Source organism: Haliaeetus albicilla, chromosome 2 (assembly GCF_947461875.1).
Source record: "Haliaeetus albicilla chromosome 2, bHalAlb1.1, whole genome shotgun sequence".
Taxonomy (NCBI): Eukaryota; Metazoa; Chordata; class Aves; order Accipitriformes; family Accipitridae; genus Haliaeetus; species Haliaeetus albicilla.
The window spans coordinates 20,400,371-20,421,737 of record NC_091484.1 but is presented as its reverse complement, the minus strand read 5'-3'; the positions used below and the strand labels follow the sequence as shown (position 1 = coordinate 20,421,737).

The 21,367-nt window shown below is 41.6% G+C and overlaps 1 protein-coding gene across 4 annotated transcripts in view; it reads right to left on the bottom strand.

Moving 5' to 3' along the window:
* The window catches only part of BMPER (BMP binding endothelial regulator), a 156,392-nt gene that overhangs the window by 36,383 nt on the left and 98,642 nt on the right, over positions 1–21,367 (bottom strand). For 3 of the 4 annotated variants that reach the window (XM_069809243.1, XM_069809225.1, XM_069809219.1), the window contains exons 12-13: positions 20,556–20,885; positions 14,342–14,678 (exon numbers count right to left, since the gene is read on the bottom strand). In XM_069809243.1, coding sequence (XP_069665344.1) covers positions 14,342–14,678; positions 20,556–20,885 — 667 coding nt within the window. The remainder of the gene's footprint in view (positions 1–14,341; positions 14,679–20,555; positions 20,886–21,367) is intronic. The other variant, XM_069809235.1, reaches the window with a different exon arrangement.

Genomic DNA, 21,367 nt, shown 5'->3' with positions numbered 1-21,367 from the left:
TAAGAATTTTATTAGTACCTTAAGCTTGAAAATGAAGGATGCTGCCAGCCTCGAGTGAGCATCTGCAAGAGATTAATTTCATAGAGACTGTTAAAAAAATAGCAGTGTTCTGATCTTCAGCAATGTATATAATTCAGGCAACAGTCAGAAGCAGGCAAAAATACATATGCTGTATATGTAGGAGTGATAGTCACATAATATGTTGGTTTATGAGCTCAGGCTCCGAACTCTGACTTTCCTGGCTCAAACTCTCCTCTTTCAGGCATCTGATGTTTTTAGATGATAAAACTTTGAACACAAAAGCAAGAGTAGTGGTGACTTGGAATGAGTTCAGCTGCATTTTCTTGCTTCCCAGGAAGCAGCAGTCTATGTCGCAAAATTCACCAGATTGTTTGCAGTAATTCTGAGACAGTCAAGAACTGGATAGATACAGGGATGATACCAACTGTGGACTTCAGCAAGTGATGCTGTCACAGCCTGAGATGGAAACATAATGGTAGGACACTGCAAGAAGCTCCTGTTGCTGCTGTTCATGTTGTACTCACTCAACACACAATGCTCCCTCCCTTAGGCTACCAATCCAGCAGTTTCATGCACTCTACATAACCCCAACAACTGTATGTCAAAGGGGCATACCCACAGTTAAAAGGCTCTTTAAAGCAACACTGTAATGCGAATTTCTGCAAAGCATTGTAACAAACATTATAACAAACTTCAGTGTCATTCTGAAAGTCAAAGAAACAAGTTCCTATCCTTGGAAAAGGTTGCTATTGGATGTCTATACCATGCAACCTTCTGTTTTCAGTCAACATCCAGACTTGGTAGGCCTTAGGGGAAAAATCAAGCTTAGTTTCCCCTCAGTCAATATTGGTTCTCAAGTCAATAAATCTCAATATTGACCACAACATAGAAACCAGTAACTATTTAATATCTTCTTCTGGGTTTTAATTATAAACACCGAGGAAATGTGTCAAGTCCTGACTTCCTAGTCATACGGAAAAGCTTTTAAACATTCTGCATAGACCACTGTCGATCAGGCCCATCACGATTATGGAACTCAAACATACTCCACCAACAAGTCTCTAAGAATGTACAAGGTCATGCAACCTTGGAATGACTTTGAACCCAGTGCCTGCATCTGCTGCAAGGACGGTACAGATAACAAATAGCATCTTTTTATGTCACAAGAGTTATTATTTCCAGTGCCACAGTTAGATTTCCTTTGCCCATATAAAACTGTAACTTCCATAGATGGGGAATGTTGACAAAAATCCCTGTGGTATTCCATAATTAAATAGCGTTCCTGGCCAAGTACTTTATCATTTGGAAAGAAATATGAACAGCACTGAGAGACAAAGAGAAGTAAAAGAGACAGGTGAAGGAAATTCTGGGGGCTACGAGACAGCACACAGTTTGCACGCGGCTGATAAACAGAACCACGCAGTGCGAATTCCGTGCCTCAAAAAACAGATGGGAATCCTGGACAGGGATATTGCCTGGCTACCCTGTTAACACAGGCTATGGCTATGGAATAGATTATGTCAAGTCAGGCAGCAGTCTAGACATGTTGGGAGAAAGCACAGGCTCATGAGAGAACACCCTGCTGGAGAAGTTTGTTCCCTCATTGCCTCTCTGTCACCATGTTTTGTGTGATCTCACCTGGCTGTGCCGAGTACACTTTTCACAGATGCCTGCTAACTGTGTTCTTCATCTGCAGGGAATGGATGGACACCAGTTTGAAATGACTGTCTAGAGATCAAGCTAACCAGAGAGACACACTATCTGGAGATCAGCACAGGTGAGTTAAAGGAGAGCTGGAAGATGAACCAAATATCCCTTACTAATGGGCTGAAATGTCTGTGTACTGTATTTCAATTTTGTGCTCATGGGTATTTTTGAAATCAGATCTTTGCTGCTAATGATTGCAGTGAAGATCTGGGTCTTCTGTAAAGTGAGGAATCGCGATGCAAATAGTGGGAACTACGTATTTCAGATGGTGACAAAACACAGCCTAATTAATGTATAGAGTCTGAGAGCATGTTAACAACCTCAGTGGCAGATAAAATAGCCACTCGTTTGTGGGATCTATGTGGTTCTCTGATTACAAAACAACCTTCAACCCCTTCAGGCGTATCTTGGTGATCCTTCTCTATATTGTCAACAAATCATCTTTGCCTTTGGAAACAAGGCCAAGTCTATTCCTCATGCCATGTAGTTTATAAGCCTTTTTGAAAAAGTTTTCTGTACCCACAGAAAATCTTGAAATCATTGAAAGTTTATGTCACCATTTGAGGACCTCTAGGACATCTATGATCTATGTCATCACCTTGCCATGATGAAAAATATCTGTCCAGAGAGTATGGGAACTTTTTTCATGAACGATGCGCTGAGAAATCGGTACAACAGAGAAGAACCACATAGATAGATGAGCAAAACAACAAAAATGGGCTTTCAAATCTCAGCCAAATCCTTGATATCTGAAAACAGAGTATGGGTTTTTTCTTGCATATTGACTCCTCCTGCTCCAAAAGCAAGTCTTTTAAAGTCCATACCTCAATCCATTACTAGGTTTTTACTTGTTTTAAAGTTCTTACTTGCCAATGACACATTGCTGGATGGAGTATTAATGAGGTTGTCATCTAATTGGGCCTTACAGGAGCAAAGAACATTTAGTACCGTCTTAAAAAGACTAGCAATACTTTCTTCTGAAAGTTTGAGAATAATTTGTGCTTTGACAAGACTAAGACAATACACTTCTTGTGCATGTGAAACCTCTTAAATGCCATCAGAAGGACTTGAGCTTGAGGCCAGGAACCAGGCACTTTCACATTTTAATCTCAAATCTGCTCTTGGCTTCCTGAACAGCAAAGAACCCTTTCTTCATTTCAACAACTTTAAACCAGGGTGCAGTGAGAATTTAATGTTTACACTGCAATTTGAAAATGTAAAGTGCTAAGAAGGAGCACTTAGGAAGTGAACTTTGTAAACTTTTTCTTTGCTGCCATGGTATCCATCATCCTCAACAGCCTCTTACTTCATGTACTCATAGACTGCATAACCTTAAGCACTCTCTGTAAACTACATACCTCACTTGAGAGCTGATGTACAAAAATCAGCTGTCTGAATACCTTAACACTTACAACAGCTTCCTCTGGACTGATCATAAGAGAAATGACTTATTAATTTTCACAAGCTGGATTTATTTTAGCTTTTATGTTTCAGGAATATTATATAAACAGAATATTAGTTATAGGAGTACCCAGGAATGCAAGAAAACATATGGCTCCAACTTCCTTCAGTATTCCCAGCACATTCCCCACCAATTTTAATTTCAACTGGCTTAAGTGAGGGAGTCAGGGAGAGACTTAAATGCCCTCACCTTCTGCATATCATGATGAAGAGGTGAAATCACAGCACCTGCTCTCACATACGCAGAGCCCTCCATCTAGGTGAAAATATAACCCTACCACTCCCTTTGGGTGAGGAAGGGACTGCTTATGGTGCATTTTGGATCCAGTGGCATTTTAATTCTACCCCTGCTCCAAGATGGCACTGGCAATCTCCAGTTTTGAGATATCACCATGTTAGCATAAGTCTACACCTGCTCTGACGAGTCCACCAGAGACAGAGTTAATTATGAGAGCAGAGCCACTCAGGTGTGTTTCTAAGTGGCATCTCAACTGTTTAAAGGGTGGGTGAACCTGACACACATACCCATGCATCCAGCCTGTGCCACATATCTTACCCAAGATTAGGTATTGTGATGATAAATATTTGAGATGGATAAATATATATTCCTGTATAAGCACAAGTACCTCCACCCATTCTTACTTCCCACAAGTCTGCTCTTTGCTGTGGTGTTGTGATGCCCTAGGGTACAATAATCCTCAGTGCCAAGATTTGCCATGAGGGGTCATGAGCTTTTGCTGTCATGCCCCAAGCCCTCAACAGCACTGGCCCTGCCACATACAGCTGTGTAAGACCTGTATGCTTGCAGTTAAATGAGGGCTGCTCCTGCCTCTCATCATGCTGGTGGTGCCTGGTGCTCAATCTGCTCTTGCTCTTGGTGCTCCACTGCCCAAGGAATGAACATTTTGCAGGTTGAACAGCAGCAATAGAGGCCTCCCAAAACAGCTTATGCTGCACTTATTTGTGAGGCTGTGTAAATCACCAGTAACGTGAGGTGCTGATTCCTTCACATGTTGTGAAGACTAAAGGAAAAATGAGGCTTGAGTAATTAACAGAAGTTAATTGCTTTACACGCTAGCACTTTGCACACTTGAGAGAGCAAGTGTGGAGTACAGGACCTTCACATGCCTATCGATACAGCAAGCCCTTACAGGGATGGACAGGAGACGAGCAGATTTGCCTTTACACCAGATTGCTACTTTATACCACAGAGAGCTACTAAAAAGCTGACAGAATGCAAAGGTCCCCAGAAGTCTCAAAGACTGGGAACACCCCAGATTTTTTGGATGCCCTGTGAGATTTAGGAAACAACAGCAAAACTGGAGGACAAGCCTTCAGCTATTAAAAACACCCACAGGAAAGCTTTCAGTTAAATCTAACCTATATAAAGCTTCTAGAAAGGACCCCTCACATTCAGCAAGTCAGCTCTCCAAATGACAGTGTGAGCAAGCTCAATAAGCTGCTTGGAGCTGTCAAAACCTTCCTAACCTAAGGCAAACTTTCTACAGAAAAGTTTTTTGTGCTGGTCACAGCTCATGTCCTGCTTTGTCTGGTTATCCTGCCAGAAGCATAAATGAACTCATAAGAATAACAGGAGGATTAGGTTAAGCTTATTTTTAAAACGTTTCCCACAAATTCGTCTCATTTGCCTGCTTATAAACACCCTCGTTCATCTTTGCTGTGTGTCTAATTAGGCAGGATATACTGCAGGTGGCTTTAAAAAGGAGCTGAAATATAGTAGCTTTGCAGTTATGCATGTTAAAGGAAAGGTAATTAAAATTTCATGCTATGAGATGTAAACTGATCATCTCAGAGGCCTGAAAGTGATTTCTCCACCATGTATGACATGGCACAGTTGGCCAGCTACAGTATGGGTGGGTTTCCTCTTCCTTGCAACACTTAATAGCCTCTGCCCAAGGCAGAATGTGAGATCCAATGGGTTGGTTTCTTGCATTATTTATTCACAGAAATAGACATATTACCATCAGCTAAGTATCTCTGGATTTTATTTCAAATCAATACTGCAATAAAGTTTAAAACATAAGAAGCTAAAATTAAATTAAAATAAACTAGCAAAGAAAGCCCTGCTGTGAACATGTCTTAGAGGTTACTTAAAAAGAGATTGAACAGAGGTCTTGGATTTTGTAGCAGCTGTAGTTAAAATTCTGCAGTACCTGACAGAGACATAGGGTGGTTTCCTCTGATGATGCTGACAACTTTTCTGAATAGCATCTCTCCAAAAAATGGGATTTGTTTTCACAGCTAAAAAGAATACTTCAGTGTTGCAAATATTTTTGCTTTGGCAATAGATCAAGCTGCACCAAATAGCAGGTGGCATCTTTTAAAACATTTCCACAAGGGAGGATATCACTCTGCTTTTCTACCAGTTCCTCCTCACACCTGCTCTCCTCTTCTTTTTAACAATCCTGCATTGTATTATATTACTGAAACATTAGGGGTGTTTTCCAGAATGTGAAAGGGCCCTTTCCAAAAAAACATATTAGTGTATGCAACAGTGATGTGCTTGTATTTTGCCATAAAAGTCCTAGGGCACACTCATGCTTACTGTGCAATAGTGGCATTTTAAGACTGCAGCTTTAATAAGGATATTTGAGATGGGGGACTCCATATGAAAGAAGTTATGCCTAGGGCATGTTTAAAAGCCTATCAGATAAGCTTTGAAAAATGTGAGGGACAGCAGACATAGCATTGCAAGTTTTTTCTACAAAGTTTTTACAGCCAAGAAGAAAGAACCATGAGTGAACTCAAGGTAGCGAAACACAGAAAGGATCTCTCAGTTTTCTGTGGCCAAATTAGGTCTTCTGCCTTGGAAAGCCACTCCTTAGATTTCCCCTAGGAAAAAAAGTGGCAAGCAGACAGGATCTGGGAGCACCGATCTGCATGTGTTTCATTTTGTCTACCCCAGTAAAGAATGGAACCGCTGTCTCTGAACCAGCTGAAGCTTTCTTAAATTGTCTGTGGTACAGCAAATAGTGGGAAGGCTAAGCAAGTATTACTAACTGATGTGAGAGATTAGCGTAATAAACCTGCATGGGACAGGAACAGTCACAATGATGAAAAACTGTCACCCAAATATAGCAAAATTCCCATTGACTTCAGTTAATCAGGATTTTATCCCGTGACTCCAAGGCACTGTAGAAAAACAAACCAAACCACCCTACCAAACCTCTGTTAAAGGTAGTCCAGGAACAACAAGTTCTAAGAATGCAGTCCATATTGATAAATGCGAAGGGCATTTATGGTACCCTGCTTTTCTGTTAGATGTTTCCCCTCTCCTCCCTTCCCCATAGTTCCTACCATCCTTCAGGATCATTTTTTGTCTCAGTCAAACTGACCTTACATTTTCATACGCAGAGTCTCACATGTGTCAGACACTGGGCAATGAGGAAGACAGTATTTGGTTATGAAACACCTGACTTGAATTTCATTGAGCCAGGTAATAAACCAGAGAGAAATTAAGTTTTACTAGGCAGAAGCAGGTTTTTGTAATAAGTCTCTATATACCTGCACGCATGATAATCACAAACTAAGTTCTTTCCTGGAAAAGAGAAAAGAAGCCTCATATTGCACTTGCAACCACTAGGAAATAACATTTCATTCAGTGTATAAGGACAGCGTCAGGTAGGCTTGTGATTAGGTAAGCAAAACAAACACATTCCAGACATGCCATCCTTTGAAGGAAAGGAAACTTCCCTGGGTTTTAATCACAGAGTAGTATGTTGCTTCATCTGGTTTTCCTACCAAAAAATCTTTCCTTGTTAAAAAAAAAATCATTAACTTTCCATATAGGGAAGCACAAAGTGGGTCATTGGGGAGGCATGCGCTTCTCAGCTAGAAGCAAGCCACGGACCGTCCCAGGTGAATGGTGTCTGTCCAACACCATTGTCTTGTCAGATCCTGGAGCCCTCCCCACCCTTATCCCCCCCATTCCCAATACCTCAACAGGAAAGGAGACATCTGTGAATCCTCTGGCACTGCTTCAATGTTTTACAGCTGTAATAACCACTGATACAAAGAGAAGAATGTTTTCTAGCCCCAAATTCCTGAGGTACTTTTCTAAACAGAGACAAGTGTTTGGGGCTTGGTTACATGAAAAATACCCCACCAGGGGCAGGGGTGTGGGGAAAGATGACGAGGAATCATGATCTGCAGATAATTGAGCTCAGCATGGGTTCAGATTTACCTTTTCTGACTGCTCAATCTATTTGTCCAAATCCAAACTTCTAATCCTTAAATCTAAGCAGTATTCTTCTGGCAGCTTGCACTCACTCTTGGCTACATCAGATGAAAAACACTTCAGGGAAAAGGCTTAAAACAGTGGTGATCTACAGACTTATATACATGTGGCATTTTTGCAGTACTCCTTACCATCAGCATATAGGTAGCAAAGTTTGATGCTTGCTGCTAGAAATCCCAAAGTGCATCAGAGACTACAAAGTCCATTTTCTCTCATTTGTTAGCACTGTCAGTCACCAGCAGCATAAGTCACGGTGCCTCTTAACCTGTTATGTCAGTGAGTTCATCACAGCCTTACACAAGATGCACAGGCTGACATTTAGAAGTGGTTTGGGGAATCATGTCAATTTGTATAGGGGCACAAAGTATAGGCAGCAGGCAGCCTGGCCAGATATGTGTGGAGAATGTGTTCCCAAGCACCAGTGCTCTTGTAAGTGTTGGGAACACCAGCTCCCTCAGTGCTTATGCATTTAGGCACATTTCCCCAATGCAGATCTGCAAAGAATCACCTTGTATAAGTAGAATGATATAAAACAGAGTATTTCTGGACAGAAAGTCTGAATTAAGCAGCACATAACAATGCAAGCAACTAAAGCTCCAGTGGTAACTTCAAATGGATGGAAGACTCAAAGTTGCTGAATGGAGCAGACTGGAAAGTGGAGCATCTAGCTCATAGGAAATTCAAGTCCCAGTGCAGATTTACTTAAAAAATTACAATTATTATTTCAAATATTTTTAAATTCCTTTCTAACCAGAAGCTCCCTGGGTTGTACAGCTGCTCAGTGACAATTTGCCCAAGAAGCTGAGTAAATTGTTTCAACCTGAGCACCTCTCTGTTGTGGTTACACTGCTGCTAGTACCCAGACTCAGGGCCAGCTTCAGACCGGCAGCCTGGCGGGCACAGGAACATCCCTACCTTAGCATAAGGGCAAGTGGGAGCAATGGCCCCTGCTCTGTGCCAGGTCTGCAAAGGGGACCAGCCATGGCTTTATGCCATCAGTCCTTTTCTCAAGCCAACACCACTGGCACTGTCTGGGGGACAGACAAGCTCTGCCCTGGGGTCAGTGGAAAGACAGATGTGGAGGTTGGTGCAGGAGCAAGAGCTGGGACAGCTGGAGTCACCCTGGTGAGCAGTCAGAGCTACAGCCACCCTTCGGCTACACCACAGACAAGCCCTGGAGCAGCTAAGCCTCAGCTGGAGCAGCGCAGACAACTGCCACACCCACATGCACAGCCAGGACCAGAAAACCTTGCAGTGAGAATTTTGCAATACGCACCCTTGGCGGCAAACAGAGGGCTTCAGAGATCCCAGTTCCACCCACCCTTTTAACTCTTGAAAGGGGCTTGTCTGAAGTCAGTCTTCAGCCTACATTCCATAGAATCATAGAATCATAGAATCCTTTAGGTTGGAAAAGACCTTCAAGATCATCGAGTCCAACTGTTAACCATGCCAACTAAACCGTGTCCTGAAGTGCCTTGTCTACGCGCTTTTTAAATACCTCCAGTCATGGTGACTCAACCACTTCCCTGGGCAGCCTGTTCCAATGCCTGACAACCCCTTCAGTAAAGAAATTTTTCCTAATATACAACCTAAACCTCCCCTGCTGCAACTTGAGGCCATTTCCTCTTGTCCTATCTCCAGCCACCTGACAGAAGAGACCAGCACCCACCTCACTACAACCCCCCTTCAGGTAGTTGTAGAGAGTGATAAGGTCTCCCCTCAGCCTCCTTTTCTCCAGGCTAAACAGCCCCAGTTCCCTCAGCCGCTCCTCATAAGACTTGTGCTCCAGGCCCCTCACCACCTTGGTTGCCCTTCTCTGGACATGTTCCAGCACCTCAATGATTTTCCTGTAGTGAGGGGCCCAAAACTGAACACAGTACTCAAGGCGTGGCCTCACCAGTGCCGAGTACAGGGGAACAATCACTTCCCTGCTCCTACTGGCCACACTATTTCTGATACAGGCCAGGATGCTCTTGGCCTTCTTGGCCACCTGGGCACACTGCTGGCTCATATTCAGCTGGCTGTCAACCAGCACCCTGAGGTCTTTTTCTGCCAGGCAGCTTTCCAGTCACTCTTCCCCCCAAGCCTGTAGCGCTGCATGGGGTTGTTGTGACCAAAGTGCAGGACCCAGCACTTGGCCTTGTTGAACCTCATGCAATTGGCCTCAGCCCATCCATCCAGCCTGTCCAGATCTCTCTGTAGAGCCTTCCTACCCTATTTCTTTTGCACCATCCTGCTGAGTGAACATAGGGGCATAACTAGATGAATTTTACAGCTGTAGGACATCATTGTTAACAGGGAAAAAAACCTTCAAACCTTCTGCTTCAAAGTCACAAACCCTTGGTCCCCATCTTTTATATAGAGCTCTTAATTAACTTAGCAATGCTACAGCTCACATGCTCTCTGCAGTCATTTATGGCGTATCTGTCAAACTTAACAGGGAGCTGACGGACTACACAACATTGTGATTTATGCTCTTACTCTAAACAATAATATTTTCTCTAGTTAAGTGGAAAAACTGCAAGGCTGCAGCAGTTAACTGCATAAAGTTAATTGGTTAACTGAAACAGAAAGGAACATTTGAGACAAGAATTGCAATAGATTTGCAATTCCTGATCATATTTGATTAACAGATGAGGCTATTACTACATTAATTACTGCTTGCCATGAAATACTGAATATAATTAAATATGAGTGTTCGAGAGAAAAACATACCTCTTAGGACAATTACAAAAGAGAAAAAGAGTAACTAATTATTTGGTATGCTGTTGTCTGTTAAAAATGTCGTAGTAATAATAATAACAATAGCAACAATAACAAAAATATATAATAATAATAATAATAATGATAATAATAGGAAGAGTAATAACAATAAAAATATTTGTCTCAAGAGTTACGAGCACAAACTTCCCAATCTCAAATGGGGAAATCTACTGCATGGCAAAAACAAGGCATTGAATATTTTTCCAAAGTTATGGCAGTAGTAAGCGTCTTGAGCAATGTCTAACTAGTCATTTATGAACTCAGCTGCTGTGTAGGTGTATTAGAGATGGGTGATATACTGATATCACATTGATGTCATGTTCCAAATCTGTTGGTGATACCAAACTATCAAAAAAAAACCTACTAGAAAGCCAGAGATGCTAATGAAGGCAGGTGTTACTAGGAATATTAGTCCTGTGCCTTCCTTTATGGTGTCTCCTGTAGCCCAACTCGTCCCTGTATGGAGCAGCGCTGCTATGCCTCTCTCACTGCAGTCCCCACACCCCTGTTTGGGGCTGCCTGCTCCTGTGCCTCCCAAGGAGGCTCCTAGGAGGTGTCAGCCATGGCCAAACAAAGCAGGCATGGGGGCACACTGGGGACCTGCCCCCCATGCCATGTTGCTCCCTGGCCTCACCAGGGCTGGAGTTGCCTCCAGGCCCCTGCTCCAGCACAGCTCAAAGATATACGAGATCAGCCATGAGGTAGGGCTTGGTGAGCACAGAAAGTCCTTTTCTTCCCTCAAGTCCCCTAAGCTCCCCAAATCCTCATCCAGGAGCTTAAATAGTACCATAATATTTCTTGATAATGTGATAGAGCTTTTTCTGGTAATAGCAGCAGGAGAAATTCAGATGGTATCACCTATCTTTAGTGCTGCTTATATTCAAGAGCAGCTTCAGGAGTCTGAGTGCAAGCTTTATTTCATACATGGTCAAAGTATCCCCTGTAAAAACCTGCTACTGAATAACCTTGATAACTTTTTCTTTTTTTGGCAAGGACTAATCCAGGATGCTTGGCCATATTAAAATATCAAAATAGACAACTGTCAATGGTGATGACTGTCACTGCTAAATCTCTTCTTCACCCAGACTTCACCAAAATCTCATGGAAACTCAAAATTGTTTCCCTGCTTAATGAACTTGCCTCCCTAAAGTTCAATCCTAAGGTTTATTTTTAGAGTATTACTCATGAGTACTGAACAACTAGCAATGCATTAAAGACAAACAAAAAATACCAACCCCAAACTAAACAAAACAAACCACAATTAAAAGCCCATAAAATGTGTCTAGTTACAAAACAAAGAATTATAAGGCTGGTGTAAAATTAGATGCTAAAATTCTTAGTTTGCAGTCTGGACTATTTCAAAATGCTTTCTTGTTCGCTTATATTGTGCTTTCTTCTACCATACGCTTTGCAGAGAAACACAAGTCACCAAAGTCACAATATCAAAAAAAGGGTTAAGGGCAAGGTGCACAACCATTTCTCCCAAGGTGTCACAGATCTATCAACGTGAAGCTCAGGAGTTAGCTGTTCTTCACCCCACAACCATGCAGATAGATCTCTACTCTTTAAAACATTAACCATATCCTTTTCACCTAACAATCATGACAGTCTTGCTGTATGTATATGTTTTTTGGATGGCTAATAAAAGGAGAAACTACAGCTGTAAAAAGAATGAGACTTAAAATTAATTTGAGACGTCTTCACAGAAATCTCCTCAGTAACACAATGTCAGACAAAGGTTTCTAATGCATTGTTTGCCGCCTTTTTTGGTATTTGGAGAAAACACACCCTAATTCGTAATGTTCCTGCTGAGTTTATTTCCATTTCTGAGAATTCTTATTAACAGCAGGTCACTACCAGAGCAGCATAATGAAAATGAGGCAATGTTGATAATACAGGCAAGAGTGACCAAGAAAGGTTAACTCTTGAGAATGGAGTATTTCAAATGGAAAAATTCCATAATACATAATGTTGGAGGGTAAAAACTGAGAAGCTAGTCAATTCAAAGAGGAAATTAATAGAAAAATTAAAGAACCTGACTCTACCATTCTGCCTCTTCACTTCTCTTAATGCTAGAAGCTTGTTCATAGTTAGAAAAGCAGAATTGGAAAAATTTTAGTTAAACCTAGCCTGAAATTAGAAAACATTGACTAAATATTCTTTTCTAAAAGATCTCAGTAAAAAGCTGTAAATGTTAATTTAAATTTCTTTTAATAGTAATTTGAATTTTCCACCAGAAGTACACCACCAGCAATGGGTTCTTTGACAAAAAAAAAAAAAGAAAAATACAAATCTCTTAAGTACTCCTATCTATACTTATGTACACACACACATGTATTTATATATACAAAGATTTATGTTAGAAGGGTTCCCAGAACTTTCTTGAATGTATGTCCCATAATCATTACATCCTTGCAGGAATTTCCTAGTATGAAAAATGGCCATGGTCATTGAATAAATTGCTTGTTACAACATTGTCAGTTTCTAACAAGACGTAGCATCTACTAAATACCATTATTTAATTTTAATTTATATTTTATCTTTGATTCCTGTAGCTGAGCATTCTAACAGCTAGCAACATCTAAATGGAAGCAAACGAACAGCTACTTCTGACACAATATAACAGTCATTTCAAAATAAAGTTTCCTTAGTGAAAAATAAACTTTTCTACAAAAGGACCTAATCAAGTAAAACACTTGCTTGATTTCATTGTCTTTCCAGGACAAACAGAAGACATCATTTTAAAGGAACAGAAATGCTGTACGGTAATTCTTGTGTGCAAGCACGTAGAGCTTTTTTTTCTGGCTGCTGTAGCCAAAATATAAATCATTTTCTGCTGTGGTGTCAGGAAGTATATTGCACTAAATTAATCACAAGCTACTTTAAAAAAGGGACTAAAAATCCACTGCAAAATGAAACAAAACTCTCTGTGCCTGTTTTCCATTTGCATTGTCATCACTTACCTTTAAAGGACCATGGAAGTGAGATGGGAATGTTGCTAAAATGCATTCAACAGACCCTATGTGTGTGTGTTAGCATCCCTAGTGCTCTCCGCTGTGCCTCCAGCCATTGGAAAAGACCAAGTATTATAACCTGCACACAACATGATCTTCACTCTTTGCCAGGCTCCTAGCACAGGGATACACTATAGCAAACTAAATGCAGAAGCACACAGACTACAAGCCAAGCTGCGTGTCTTCTAGCATTTCCCAGTCCCAGACGTATTCTGCTGGGGTAGATAAAAGTCTTTCTGTGTCATAAAAGAAGAGGAAGGGCAATTCAAAAGGGAAATGGAGTCATTTTAGAAACCTTTTCCTAATAAGCCCAATAGTTCAGCAGATGTGTGCAAGTGGGGAAAGCTGGGAGCACAGAGATCAGGCAGCTCCATCCGCCATCATACAACTGTGACTCGGCTTGCTTTTATCTTTTATGTCAGGCAATCAAAAGAAAAGCCAATTTTATTTACTGAGTGAGGGGCAAATAAACTCATGCCAATTAAAGAACAGAAATGATGTCTCTGTGGTTTAGACTGGAAGCATTTTAAAGATAAAAAATCTTAAATAATTCACTCAGACAAGGCTTCTAATCCTCGTCTGTCTTCCTTTGCTCCCAGGGCAGGATGGGCATGCACTGAACTTTTTCTTAACTCCCTCCTTTCAAACTCTCAACCCACAAACTACACCATCCAAGAGGCACTAGTAATATTTAATATCCCTGCTTTAATAAAGTCATTTTCAAAATGCTTCTGGGAAGACACACTTCTCTGGACCACAAGCAATAGCAATTAGTCAGCCTCAACTTTACAGCTGACTTTGAAATCAGAAAGATCCTACCAAAATGTTTTGAAGCCTCTTCCCCCTCTCTCCTCAGTCTCCAAAAGTACTTTTTCTCTAGGTGATCACAAGCCTGCCTGCCTGCCTTTCTCACTGTTGGCTGCTTAGGTGTTTATTAGCTCAGGTCCATCTTCTTCTGATTCCTGACTCAGAAAAGCTCATCATAATGTAACTCTGTATATTAATTATTAGCAAAAGAAGCTCAAAGCATGTGCTCAAATGCTACTGAAATTGGGCCGTGTGTTTTTTCCCCTCGCACAGTAACTTACTCTCTCCCTCCACAGCAAGCCATGCTTACCGGTAAAATGTGGTATAATCCACCCTTGAATGACAGCTCCGAAACTCCCATGCTTTGAGTTTCTGGCATTCCCGGTGAGCTCGGAGTTTCACTCTGACCGTCCCATGACAGAGCTCAGGCACAGGTTTTCTCTGTGGGCGGCTGCAGAACTCGTTGGACTCCACGCGCCAGGATTCGGCAAAGTCGTCCACATCAAACTTAAAATTCCCATCCCCCCCAATCAGGTCATCTCGCTTGTGCCCATTGTAATTGCCACACAGACCACAAAGTTTGCTTTTCAGATGTGGCGCAGCCATGACTTCCACAAAACTGTCTCCATCCCATGAGATTTCCAAGCCTAATAAAGAGAAGAGACAAAAACTCACACACAAAAAAAAAGAGAAGAAATCGAGGATAACAAACTGTGCCTTATGTTTGTGAAACAGTGTTCATGGGAACCTAAACAAAGCCATTGGCTTCATTCTGATAATGTTGTTAGATTTCTATATACCTCCCATTAAGTGCCTCTGACAAGCATAGTGTTTCCTAAATCACAGTCAATTACAATACACTCATGCCTGTCTCTGTTTATTTTTGTTCCTCCTTGCTAATGAATGAGGTTATCCTAAGAAATCTGGAGCCAAGGCAGAACTACTCTCAACATCGAAAGAGGGCACTTGCAAAATTCTGCAAATTGAATTTGCTGGGGCAAATTTCTAGCTGGTTCTGCAGGTGGCCCAGAATTTCCGCCATTGTCACCCATTGCACAGGTCATGGGCATACAAAGGTGTTCATGCCCCATGAGACTCCACCAGTGACCACCGTATGGAAAAACATCCTTTTCTTGCCTGCAAAGCTGACACTGATAACTCATTTGGGTGAATATAACAGTTCCAATACAAGTACCTTATTTTGTGCAGGTAAAGAGAGTTAAAAAGATGACCTCAAATATATGTCAGATGGGTAAAACTGTTGTAGGAAGGCATTCTGAACTGGATTCAAACTGTTCATTCAAAAGGTGATAATTACCAACCTTTTGAAGTTGTCTTCATATGGCAGCAACACTGAGGAATTGATGGTAAACACCTAACCTTCATCTAGTGGCTGGGATGTGCGTGCTTTGCTACAATCTGTTTTACAGTAAGGTTTTGCACTTCTGGTACATCAAAATCAAAATTGCTTTCTGTGGATGAAGTCCATTTTATCTCTGTACCCATCTAAAAACTAGGTGTCTAGCTTAAGTCAGCTGTCTGGGCCCTCTCTTTGATGGAGAGAAATAGGCAGCTCTTGGTCACAGAACGGGTGTCTAATGCAGAGGGAATAAACGACTTTCTGAATGCCATTCTGTTTCCAGTGATACTCTAGAGGGCACAGAGATCAGGTGGAGACTAAACTTCTAGTCTTTACCTGGGTGATTGCAAATTAAATGAATTCCATCCTTTGAGGAGTAAAAATGTATTTCATAAGAGAAAGCAATTTTGGTATCATATGGCATAAAAACAACACCAAGAATCACTGCTGCTTAACTTCTAACCATCCACTTCTGATGAGAGCTACTACTTCACATCTCTGCAGTAACCCTGCATCTGAAGATCACAAATAATTTTGCTGATGTTAATTTATTCCCATAAAGTACCTGTGTGCAGCAGTTAGTTAAGGATAAACACAGGAACCTGCTTTTAAATAGGATAATCCAGATTCTACCCTCTTCTCCCTACCTGGCCAAGAATACCAAACAGCATCACTCTGCGGTGCAGGACCAGGGCTTTGCTCCAGCTTTCTGCATTTGCTATGTGGGCTGGCTTAGCACCACCCTTTCCTCTTGTAAATCAGTGCTTGTCACTATGTGATCCAAGTCCTGCCCTATCCTCATGTAAGTAATTAACATACGAGTGACTCAGTTCAAAGCTGGAACCCTTCCTTTAGCAACACATCCCATTGTCTCCTATGACAACTCCTACCCGCACCGCAGAGAAACAGGATGAGGCTCATACAGCAATTATGGCTATAGAAGGGGTGTTTTGTCATTGGTACGTACTGTCCTGGTGCTAATGTGGTTTACACCATGTCACCAAGAGTTTGGGGAACGATTTACCCAGCAAGGTTGTACTGACAATTCTGCATCACTGGTCACTACAGTCTATTGCATCATGTTTTCTTATCACTACAGGTTAGCAATGATAGCACAAATATATCCTGAGCTGGCTATGCCTGAAAGCAGTTTCAAATTATCTAAAAAACCCAGCAGGGACAGAGCCACTATGTCCTCCTCCAAAGGCACTTTACACCCAGCCAACTGAGAAATTGTGCAAGACTACAATTGTTAACGAGGCCAGCACAGTGGCAAGGGGGAAAAGCTGCCTTTTAAGCTGCTTCATACATTATCATTGCTGGACAAATTCAAATTCCAGCTGTCTCTGCTTCTGACAACGCTGAACAAAACAAAACACAGCTTGATTTGCAGACACCAGATTAATACTGCCGTGCTGGCATTTAGAAAAACGTTGCCATTAATTTATAAACTAAGATTTCTTCAGACTTGAGAATCATATAAACTTTCTCAAAGCTTGAAGCATCAAGATCCAAATTCTCAGACAGTTCTTTTCAGACAATAATTCCATTTTTTAAGGCAGTGTTCAACTTCTTCCCCAAACGAGCTCCCTCAGAAGCTGCTGACTTAAAGCAGAGTCACAAAAGACTGGCTAATTATTCTATCTTAATTTTCCTTTTACAGCTTTTTGTCTCAAGCCAAGACTTACTGACTTTCAGTGAAACCAGTCACATTCACTACAAAAGGTTAACTCTAAAATTATCCTGAATATTTGTGTGTACTTTGTGAGAGTTAAGTTAATCTACTTGCTACATGTTGCTCTGTGAACTCTAGGTATGCAGATAAGAACAACATAAAATTATGAGTTTTCATCTCAGCATATAAAAATGCACATTTTTAAATCCAGAGAGTCCTGCTTTGATTACTGGATTTCATTCAAGAGACTCACAGTTTAACTACCACAAAAGGATGTACTTTCCTCTAGCTGGGTATTGTTTAATTACACTATATTCTGCTGTAATTGCTCAGGTGGAAGGGTAATTTCTAGCTTTGATGAACAGCCTAAAGGTTTCTGTCCAAAACGGAGCTTACTCCCTTTTGGGGTAATGAGGAAGGGTACTTACTCCTACATGCATGATAATTTTGTCATAGCCTGATCACACTGTGCAGTGTGTGCCTTTTTGTTTTTTCATAAGCAGAAAATTCAGTTGGTTTCTATAAACCAATGAGAGCTGTGACAGATGGAATTATGCTACTGACCAATGTTTGAAATGGTCTCCTTCACAGACAGAAATTGTTTGGAAGAGTTTCTCGGTGCCTATACCCCCTTTTCCTCCCCTCTCCCCGCCCCCCCCCCCCAATGGATGAGTTTCCCATTCACTTGGACAAGAATCAGAATCCAAGAGATGTGAAGCCAAAGGATGCAGCATCTGTCCCATCTGTGGATGTGCAGAAAACGAATATTCTAAGTTACTTTTTAGGGTTTTCCAATCTTCCCCTTTCTTTGAAGAATGCTTATCCAACTCATTACTTGATTTCTTAACTTGGCACACTATGTGCTCTGCTGCATTTTAAAAAATTCCTTCTGGATTTATGCATATCACATACTGAGTTCCCCACACTGGGAACTCCCATCAATTGTTCTGTGTGATTTTTCATGGTAAAGGCATCCTCAAGAACTGGCAGACCACTCTTCCCTAAAGATTTAGTGCCAAAGTGGTACAGAAAACCTCAGCAAAGCAGCTTTGTGCAAAAGATCAGCACAGAAACAACAAAAAAAATGCTCCTGCACTAGAAGGACAGGTAAGTAACACCAGCCCTGTGACCTTCTGCTCTCCTGTCTTTTTAACACACAAATTTTAGACAAGGACTCAACACCATCCCAACCACACCCATGATGAAGTACCTGCAAGTGCAGAGTGCCAGAATTGCTGCTGCATGGCATTCAGGGGTACAGCTGGTGAGGAATTTAGCAACAAAACAGGTTTTCACTGAAAAATGCCAATTCGTCAGAACTGAAATGCTTCAGGGAGACACATCAGATTCAATGAACTTCCAACACAGCACAGGCAAGGCTCCAAGCTGGTTTCCTGCCAGCTTGCCTGGTGGGCTGCCTGGAAGCCTGGACTCTCAGGGTATGCAACTCCAGGACAGCCCTGCCATGCAGATTGCCCAGAAACCAGGGACCACAAGGCTTCCCAAAGCTTTGGGCTCCCCAAAGCTTTGGGCTCCCCTGTTTTATCCAGGGCTCAGCTCCCAGCTCTGCAAAAGGAAACCCAAAAGCCGTGGGAATGCTGGCTAAGCTGTAAGCAGCAGACCCTGCATTTCCTAGTCCAATTTTACTTTGAATTTTGCTTCTAGTGCAGCATTTTTCATTACTTCCTCCCTCCCCTTCTGTTTTCATCCTACACTGGGAAAGCATATATTTTTTTAAAAATCTATATTTCATTCTGAAACAGAGAAAAATCTCTGATTTTTCCCCCAGAACTTGGAATTTCCTGTGGAACAAAAGGTTTGTCTTTCAACCAGTTCTACCCAACACATTCCTTTTCTCTCCAGCCTCTCTGCTGTTTGTCCTCTCCCAGCAAAATGGAGCCATGCTGTTCTGCTGCTTTCCAGGCCTTATGTGCCTAGGAAAGGAGGACTTGGCCCATCGTGCTGCGTTCAGTGAAAAAAAACTGATCCTGCTCCATTAAGGGGAGGAATTACTTAGGCTATAATTTGCAGTGATTACACACTGTTTGGTATGTTGTCATATGCCATGTTTGCACTCCCTCTGCCAACACATGGACAAAGATGTGTGTAGTCATTTATTAGGCTTGCACCAGAGACAAATGGAATAGCAGCAGGATTAGCTGTCATTCATCTTCAGTTGAAAACCTTTCCTTGGCCTGTGGTTGGCTAATGAAATCCACATCGCCAGAATTCATAGCATTCAGCTGGCTGCAAAGAGAAACCCTCAAGATGCTTTTAATTAGAAGTTGTGAATAATGGTCAACTTGTGTGCATTTTACAGACAGCCACAAAAATCTGCATTGCCACTTTGAGGAATGAGCCCGGAGCTGGGATCCACATTATGCAGACTTACATTTCCAGGGGCTATATGAACAGGTGTCTAAATTCTCAGCTCAACAGTGGGTGCTAGTGTCACCCTTGAAAAAAAAATGATGCTAGATAATGATTATGACTATGCATCACGCCTGTGACCATATCACTCTATAAGAAAGATTGGTTTCACTGCTTTCACATGGCATTTAATTGAATTAACAGTAAATAGTATTCTCACTGAAACAGTACTTCACTGTGTAAGTGAAATCTCTCAGGACTACAGTAGTACCTAACACATGCTAATGAGAAAGTTTTAAACTTCCCCTCAGTATTTATCTATGCAAGGATACTATGTTTCAGAACAGTTTATCAAAACAAATATAAGTCCTCTGGTTTAGCTTTTTGACAATTAATGTATTTTCTAGGACTCCAAAGACCTGAGAGTCTGCTATCTCCCTTCCCTCTTTCTACAAATAAGGTACCAGATTCTCTGAAGTTTTTGATTTCCTTTTGCTTCTGGTGCTCTGGACTCTCTGTTCTTCGGAGACAAACTCTTACTTGGGCACAAAGCAAGCCCAACAAGATGGCACTGAACAGCAAATTAGGCCTTGGTTTTCAAACCAGGATCTCCATTTTGCTGGGTAGCCCCAGTGAAATGTTTCCATAATTTGACAACTTAAACTCATTCCAGCCACTAGTAACTATGATTTTATATAATTGATGACTTAGACTGTACAGTATGTTGCTGCAACTGGGAAAAAACCTGAATGTTATGTTTAAAAACTGATCTCTCTGTTCTTATCTGTAAGTATCAAAATGATGACCCTGCATAAGCCACTCTTAAGTTACCGGAAGTGAAAGTCATGGCACATTCATCTATGCAGGCAGTTAATTGTCAGCTGCAGAATGAAACATAGCTTAGCAAATGTTCTGCAAAGACTTCAAACTCACAGCTGAGATCTCTGACTGCTTGTAGGCTGCAGGGATTTTGAAAGCACTTTGGGTTTCTCAGATCTCTAAAGAGTTGTCACTACATTTATTCCTGCTTTCATGCTTTTTTACTGACTGCTGTTCATGTTGCACTTGAGAAGTTCTTCAGGGAGATCACTCACACACACAAACACACCCGCGCCCCACCTGCTTTGGTTGTCACTTTCAGCAAATAACCATCCAAATCGATCTGAAATTGCGGTGTCTCACAAGGTAGTGAGATGCGGGTCCCATTCCACTTCACTGTGAGGTGCTGCTGGAGGCTGATAGTGCTTCTGCCCAACACAAGGTCCACTGACTTTGTCCAGGAGAAAGAACGGGTCCGACGGGCATCATTTTTTACCAGCACCTGAAAGGGCGAGGCAGAGGAGGAGCAGTCTTTCGTCAAAACGTACTGACATGTTCCCTGAAAGTTAAATGTCCGTCCATCAAAAGTGTTGTAGTGAGGATCTCCAAATACAGTGCAAACTCCAGGCTCTGCAGGTGAGTGAGAAACAAAAGCGCCATATCAGGATCAATCAAAGTTTGAAAAAAGCAGTTGATAAGAACACAGAGTACACTGCTCTCACCTAATCTATCCACCCTACAGGGCAGATTTGGCTGATACCCACTAGGAATATATACTTTTGAAAAACTGAAGCTTTATGGCTTTAGTGGAAGTCTTTCCCAAAGTAGGTGGGAATCAAAAGCCAACTGATCCTTGGGGCAGCATAGGAAGGCTAACCTGTAGCTAGGAACCAAAGACACATCTTCCAACCTATATGTTTGTCCCTTGAACATAATGTTCCACCTGAACAGTTTAGGTTATTACAATGCCTGTGAAATTTTTCAAATTATTTCATTTCCAGAAAATACAAGCCCAACTCATGATACCAGAGCAGGCAGAACCCGGGGCTTGCAGAGCCCACATGTCTCTGGAGATGTGATGGGAGCCTTCCTACCTAGCTTCAGCTTTCCAA